The 8,252-nt window shown below is 42.3% G+C and overlaps 1 protein-coding gene across 1 annotated transcript; it reads right to left on the bottom strand.

Moving 5' to 3' along the window:
• Positions 1 to 803: 803 nt before the first annotated feature.
• On the bottom strand, positions 804 to 7,558 carry kpna7 (karyopherin alpha 7 (importin alpha 8); the record flags this gene model as incomplete). Its single annotated transcript, XM_080442660.1, has 13 exons — positions 804 to 893; positions 1,336 to 1,419; positions 3,312 to 3,458; positions 3,796 to 3,978; positions 4,291 to 4,524; positions 4,862 to 5,038; positions 5,137 to 5,223; positions 5,332 to 5,414; positions 5,540 to 5,639; positions 5,884 to 6,052; positions 6,579 to 6,667; positions 6,745 to 6,879; positions 7,490 to 7,558. 13 exons carry the CDS (start codon positions 7,556 to 7,558, stop codon positions 804 to 806), a joined length of 1,647 nt encoding a protein of 548 aa, XP_080298786.1.
• Positions 7,559 to 8,252: the final 694 nt, after the last annotated feature.

The raw sequence follows: 8,252 nt of genomic DNA, 5'->3' as shown, positions 1-8,252 counted from the left end.
GCAATTTCTTACTAGAGTGACACCTGGTGTCCAAAGCAATTCCCTACAATCACTGCTGACTGTTATGCATGTCAAGCAATATTGAAAACATAATTTATGGGACTTATAGATACTAATTGCTGGTTACAAAAGGCTTGAAAATTTTCTTGAAAATTAAAGAAATAAAGACCGTTAGAATAAATATATTGCACTGCTATTCCGAGGCAAGAATGTTTTTACCTCCATATTTGGGCAAGACTCACATGGAACACCATATCTGGGCACCTCTATATTTGGCCATTATCAGCTCAGTGGCCTTGTGTAGTGCCTGCCCTGAAATTGGGAGGTTGGAGGGCTGAGTCCTACCAAAAAGTACATCAAGCTCCTTCACGCTACGGAAACAGGAGATAGGCTCCTGGCCTATGGGCCACATTGCTCAGGAACTGTTGGGTCCCAAGGCCACTTACTAATAGCATGGGCAAGACTGACACAGAACTCCATATTTGGGCATGGCCAACTTCATAGTGACATCATAGTGATGACACGAGCAAGGCATCTATGCTTAAAGCTGGACGGCACATATTACAGTATTGGTAGAGACCCGTCATCGCCAACAGAAGCAACAATTCATATTGGAAGACAGAGCCGTGATTTAATGTGTTGATAATCACGCTACATATACCCTCAACTGTATTGTAAGGTCAGACAGTTCCTGCAGGACACCCCTGCAAGTGGTTTGGTTTTAAGTCGTTTTCACAGAGAGACTATATAAGGACAACAGCACCCATCACAGTTGTTCCATGTACTGCAGCAGCTTTGATGGATCAACCGCCGCTCCTGGAAGGAGTGAGGTCCCAGTCCTCCCAGACCCAGTTCTCCTGTTCTGAGTGTACATACTCCTTCACGTCTCTGGTCTTCCTCCACAAACACGTCAAGAGGAGCCACAACAAACTCTACTGCCAGATGCTAAGGAATGGACAGATCCCCTCAGCAACCATTGAACAAATCACTATCTCTGTAACCAGCCAGAAACCAGGTGATACAACCGAACCAACATCTCACAGCCATCAACAGCTTACCAAGACTTTAACGGAACAAGGAGAAGTAAAGACACATCGGCTGACTTACACTGAAAGACAAAAGCACATCTGTAAACATTGTGACAAGAGTTTCACTCAATTAGGTACTCTAAACAGACACCAGTATGTCCACACTGGAGAAAAACCTTTCCACTGTGCGCAGTGCGCCAAGAGCTTCAGTTTGTTGAGTAACCTGAAGACACACCAGCGGCTTCACACTGGAGAGAAACCCTTCAGTTGCACACAGTGTGCCAAGAGTTTCAGTCAGTTAACTCACCTGAGGACACACCAGCGTCTTCATACCGGAGAGAAGCCCTTCCATTGTAGACAGTGTGACCAGAGCTTCAATGAGTTGGGTAGTCTAAAGAGACACCAGCGTGTCCACAGCGATGGAGAAAAACCTTTTAAATGTCAACAGTGTGGCAAGAGTTTCAACGACATGGGTAATATGAAGAGACACCAACGTATCCACACCGGAGAAAAAACACTCCATTGTAAACAGTGTGACGGGAGTTTCAGTGAGTTAGGTCAATTGAGGAGCCACCAGTGCATCCACACTCAACAACTCTGTCCACCAGAGAGTGCTGATGAAAACATCAAAACATTGTCTGAAACACTACCGGACAGCCCAAATGAAAGAAAATGAGCCACGGTTGGTTATGGCAGGGTTTCTCTAAGTGGGTGCTGTGACGCGAGTCCAGGGGTGCCGCAGAATACTATTTAGAATTTACCAGTATCACTTATAAAATTTTAAATCGGTTCAAACCAACAATACATGGTTCATGTCAGCAGACAATATTTGGAACCACTCACTTCCAACTGTCTGTTACAAATTAATTCTTTTTTTGGTCAAGGTTTATTTTATATTTTCATATACAGGTCAATGACAAGCATACAAAAACAGTGTATGTTACCCCTCCCACCCACTCACAAGGAGCCACAACCCTGGTATCTTTTGTACCATTAACACAAGACAAACAAGACACTATTGCAATGAAAATTTAAAACAAGTCAAAGAATTTAAGTATACACAGAAAATAAAGATTTAAAATTAAACAAAATACAAATAGTGGGGTCAATTTTATGAGTCAATAATGTCAGCAGCATTCACTCGGTTGCCAGGTGTAAAATTTCAGAGCACACCCCCTTGTGGAGTAGCGAATTTTCTCCCAAGTCAAGTGATGCATAATATCATTAATCCATGATTTGAAAGTTGGTGGGAATTAGAAGCAGAAGGTTCTATGGGTACACAATTGCCAGAATGTGTGACAAAACCAGAATTCTTGTGCAAGGGTGGCTTGATCTTGTCTGCAACGATCAGTTTTACTTTGGACCAGTGGAGGCGACGCATAACCCTAAACTGATAGGGCTTCCCTCCAATCATTAGAGATCCGTGTCCCCAAATCTCCCTCACATTGATTTTTTGCAATAGACCATTTTGACAACTGGTCATCTGCATCAACACCCACTATGTGCATATAGTTAAGACCACTTCAACCCATCATATAATTATGAGAGCGCCATGTCTATCCATTCTGTGTCTCAGAAAAGGGCACCTGCCCACTAGTTACACACAGTAGGCACGTTTGGTAATTTCAATCCATTTTATTAATGCAAGCACAATTGCTCCATTTCAGCATGCCAACTTTCCAGGAAGAGAAAGCTGTCATTTTATTAGTTTCTGTTTTTTTTATTAGTTTGGAATCCCCATCGATGACGTCATTGGAAGTAGGTTCTGTACTGTCCATTGCCCTCCGAGACGCAGAGCGAGTATATGTAAATTGTGCAATCAAGATAGTTGAAAATGGGTTGAAAATGGGTTAAGCTCTCCTTTAACTGTCAGACAATAAATCAATTTCCAGAGACAGTTGCGTTACAAAATATTTTATTCTTTATTAATTTGTTGCCATTTTAAAATTCAAAGGACTTCTCAAGCTGCTCAGGACCCTTGAACACAAATTCCGTCTCCGTTGCCATCGATTTCACCCCCTCAACTTCATCCTAGAATAGAAGTGAAACAATGTTGGCATAAAAAGCACGGTTCTTTTACAGCACAATAGATGCGGTTAGTTAAGTGAATAAGCAGGTCTCCCACTTTAAGAAGCTTGCATGAAAGTCTATGTAAAGTTTCATCAAGTGTCACTTGCAGAAAACATAACCACGTAAGCCCCCCCATTTTATAGCTTAGTGTAAATAGCCAATATACAAGCTTAACAATAGTTTTTAATATAATTTCAAAATGTAAGCACTCACGTCAGCAAAGAACCTTTCGATGAGGCCGTGTGCAGCTTGGTAGACCATGTCATTATCATGGTTCTGCAGCATCTCTAATTTATCCAGCCCACCAAGTTCTTCAACCAGCAGGCACAGTTTCTCAGTCTCTCCCAGCTTCTCAGCTGCCTTTAAGAGCAAAATGTAGCGGCTCACATCAGTAAATTATGTTCTTGCAGTGGAGAGAGTGCACAGTTTTTTTCCACCATTGTGTTTCATGGCCTGGGGCCCATGACAGCTGCAATAATCAGACTACTAAAGTGGGCAATTTCTACAAAAGAGTAGAGCATGAATCAAGTAGTCACATTACGTCGCTGGAGCACAAGTTCACACTAAAAGCCTAGCTTGAAAATAAGTTATTTGGCAAGTGACATGTGTATAAATCAAATCAAGCAAAGAAACAGTACAGTAAGACTGCATTTGAGACTCCCGAAGACCTAGTCTGAAAACTGCCCTGTCTTCTTACCAAGAATATGTTACTGATGCAATCCAGTATAACCAGGATGGTTTTGGAATCTTTGACTTGCAGCAGGTCAATGATGGCCTCCAGGGCTCCACTCTGAACCAGCTGCACCACCTGCTCCACAGTGCCCCCACTGGTGAAGTTGGTGACTGCCCACACTGCCTCCCTTTGAGTTTTGAAGTCCCCCTGAAAGAAATTACTCAACTTTGTCAAACATTCAATTCATTAGCCAACGTTGGGCAACCCTAAATCCACACAGCCATTTTAGTAGTTGCAGCCGTGTTGCTTACAAAATACAGAGCAGTCTAGCACTAAACTCAAAATTAACCTTTGCATTTAAGACAAGCCAAATTACATTTCAAGAGAAATGGTACATTTCTCACATTTTGGGTAATTGACACCACACTCTTCTACAAAATAAGATAACTTAACACCTTATTATTTTTTTAACTGCAGCACAAATCCATCCAATATCCTACCAAATATTGGTGCACTTACATTTCTGAGGACATGTACCAGTGGGGGTAGTAAGCCACAGGTGATGATTTGTTGAATTTGCAGGCATGACCCTGCTGCAATATTGGACAAGGCCCATGCCGCCTCCTTCTGCACACTGGTCTTAGGGTTCCTCAGCAGTTGAGGCAGCACAGTCAGAACATCAGCATCAATGGCCACCTGGGTCTGTACATCTGATCCACTCACTATGTTCCCAATGCAGCGCAGTGCTGGAACCTGGAGATTGATGGACATCATTTATGGTACAAAACAAATTTTACCAAAGCATTTAAGCCTAGAATTGGCCTGCGTGTCATTCAAAGAACACTTCCATTTTACTGGTACTGTAGTCTCCTGAAGAGGCCACAATCAAGTTACATTCAAATTGAATTGAGTTATATTCAGCCAGAATTTCCTGACCATTAACTACCAAAGAAAGCAAATATGTTAGCGTCATAATTCGCCAACAACTGACATGACCACGAACTTAATGTCATGTTGAACCAAGTCTTTTGAATAAACCTCAGTCAAACTTCAGTACACCAACAATAAAATTCATCCTGAGAAACATTACCAACACACTGAGCTCCTTATGCCCCATAAGGGCCACCAGTCGAGCGACTATGCCGGTTTGGACCACAGTGTCAATGCGGTCATTGGAACCATCTGTGAGGTAGGAGACAGCCCAGCAGGCATCGGCAAGAACATCTTTATCACTGAGGTGCAGCAGCTGGGTCACAGCCGGCAGTACCTGGTGGAGGACCATAGTAACATGAAACCTCTGTGTAGGTCCATAACACAGGGACAGGGTATGTCATGAGCCACAAATATGTAAATATATTCCATTACCTGCTGGACTGCAGACATGGGTGGAAATGGATTCTTGTGCCGGCACAAGTTAGACAGTGTCCAAGTCAGGTTACGCAGGTAACCCACCTGGAAGAATACAGTTTAAAATTGTCAACTTATGTCCTTTATAAGCCCAGAGCCATTAAAACATACATTTTCAAGCAACTACTGTTCTACATTTTAAACTCAACTTACAGGGGTTTCAGGAGTTATCCGTGCCAGCAATGCTGGCAGGACATTACAGTTGATCAAGGCATCTCTATAAGCCGGGCCATCACCTGAGAAAATAAACCAAGAGTGGCTACAAATCCAACATGCCATTTGATGAAAACCTGTCATCAGTCCATTTCACCCACCCAGAGATGGTTCTAGTGCAGATAAAATAAAATAAAATCATCTTTACCAGCAATGTTTCCTAGAGCCCAGACAGCCTGTTCGCTAATGTGCAGATGTGGTGAAGCCAGCAGGGAGATAAACACTGGCACAGCTCCATGCTCCACCACCTGCAAACAGACCATTTGTTTCAGCTTGCTATTGGAAAATAAACCTCATACCCTAAAAAAGGAAGCTTCAGTTGCATGAAGATTTATAGATTCAACAAGCGTGAGGTAAAGAACTCAATATTCAATCAGGATCTAAAGGATGATATATTAAGGTTTTGATTAAGGGGGTGTGGTGGTCCCACAGACAGTAGGCTACAAGGCCATCAACACAGCCAAGTGAGGTACAGTACATGTGATTATGCACCTGTTGTGTATGCCATGAGGTTCCAGATGCGATGTTGGTGAGAGCCCAGGCTGCTTCAAACTGCAAGAGGAGATCATCATCCATGCCCAGGAACTCTACGAAACGGGTCAGCAATCCTGCTTCTACAACCTCCTTCAGGGGAGGGTCTTTCTCCCGTGACAGCAGCTTCCTGGGGGAGGACGACAGAATTGGCTATTAGCCTTTACCAGGCAATGGGAATCAGGAATGGACCCCAAAAAAAGTTATGTTACATTTCCAAAACCATGATCATTTCTTTCAAGTAGGCTCGTAAACACCAGTCCATGTTCTATGGGCCTGTGAGCAGTTCACTCCCCAAAATGTTTACAAATTTTCTATCAATTACAGACCCCATGGAGATTTTTTGCATTCCTAAACCAATAATTTGAAGACCAGGTGGCTGGTCAGCTACCGGAGACTTTGCTGGTCATCAAATTATTGGCTCAGGAATGCGACAAAAAACTAAAATCTCTTCATGGGGTGTGTAATTGATAGAAAATAAGTATTTTTTTGGCATGAACTACTCCTAGTCTACAGCCTTCATGATTACCTAGTTTCACTAGGTAAACCATAGGCATGATCCCAAAATGTGAAGTCTTGCCAGCTATATTTTGACCAATAACTAAACTGCCTAAGGCGGTTAGACCTACAGCACAGCAGACAGTATTGTATCTTACCTGGCTGCCTGACAACCTCGAGCTTGCATCTCCCTGCAGTCGCTGTTAACAGCTCCAATGATATCCTCCAGAGTCATCATGGATAGCTCCTAAAAATGACAGAAAGTTTATATAATGATCTGATTTACACAAGGTGTGTGAAAAATAAAAAGTGCCAATAACTGACATTTTGCCCGGTGGTGTGATCAGGTGACAGGGCATCCTCATCAGGCAGAGAGATGTTTCTGCGCTTCTGAAAGTTCTCGTTTTTCTGAGCTTTCCGCAGCTCCACGGTGTCATTGATCCTCTTCTCCCTAAGTTTCTGCGTGCAGACAAGATGTAAATGACAGTTATGATCGATACGAGTTATCCAACCCTTGTATTAAGCAGCAGTGGTGGAAAGTAACTAAGTACCTTTACTCAAGTACTGTACTTAAGTACCTTTTGATGTATTTTTACTTTAGTATTTCCAACTTAATACTTTTACATCTGGCAAAATAGGCAAATATTGTACTTTTACTCTACTAAAATTATTTGAAAATGTTAATTAGTTAACTTGTACATTTAGATTAATACAAAACATACTCTAACCACTTCAGCAATCAGCCCTATATACACACTTTAGCCATTTGAAAATAGCTGATCGACAAGCTCACAAGGAGCTTGTAGATCTGCTATTTTCAAAGGGTTTTATACATTTGGAAACTTGTGGGACAGTCTGCATAATGAGTGCTTAAAGTAAACCTACATTTTGATGCCAATACTTTGGTACTTTTACTCTAAGTACATTTTGAATACGCACTTTTACTTGCAACATAGTAAGTACTAAGTAGCCCATTTCTACATGGCAGTATTGATACTTTTACACAAGTAGAACATGTGAGTACTTCTTCCACCACTGTTAAGCAGGTTAATATCACATGGCAACTTACGGTGGGATCCTTTCCCTTGTTTTTGAATTTAGAGAGGCGATCATCTGCAGTAACGTTCTTGGTGGGCATGGTGACAGTTCAGATTGATCTTCAGTTCAGTGCTCAGGTCTATCTCTAAGGTCCACCGTGAAGATAGTGTGAGTTAGAGCTTTAATAGGGCCACTGGGGGTCAGGTGAATGTAATTAGCAATGATTTTTTGCAACGCCCCCCTGCTGCTAATCAGCGCACGTCCCTCAGTGATGCAAGAACCAGCAACTAAACCACCAGTGATGGAAGAACTGAAGTAGCTTTACTCACATTTTGTACTTTAAGTAAAAGTATCAATACTGCAATGTAGAAATACTCTGTTTCAAGTAAAAGTCCGGCATTCAATAGAATAGAAGAATAGAAGAACCACGATTTACCTCCATGGGATGATGACCAAACAAACGTCATGCAAAAGGTAATAAAGCTGTGAGTTTTCTTTTTGAGTGTAAATCTGTGTAGCCTATGTGTTAGGTCTATGTCGTGTCTTTGACGATAGAGGGCAGCATTACCTAGGTCTACAGAAAAAGTTTCCCCTTGAATCCTGAGCATTACATAACTACTAGCGCTGTATGCATTGTACGTTGTGTGAGTGATGCATAAATACATTAAGCATGTTTGTGTGCATGTGCTGCCCTGCAGTGCGCACACGCACACGCGTGTGTGTGTGTGTGTGTGTGTGTGTGTGTGTGTGTGTGTGTGCGCGCGTGCGCGCGCGCGGGTGTGTGTGGCAGAAGA

The sequence above is a fragment of the Gymnoscopelus braueri genome (genome assembly GCF_963280865.1).
Source record: "Gymnoscopelus braueri genome assembly, chromosome: 2".
Classification (NCBI taxonomy): domain Eukaryota; kingdom Metazoa; phylum Chordata; class Actinopteri; order Myctophiformes; family Myctophidae; genus Gymnoscopelus; species Gymnoscopelus braueri.
Note: the sequence above shows the minus strand (reverse complement) of the source record. Positions and strands in the feature narration are given on the sequence as shown.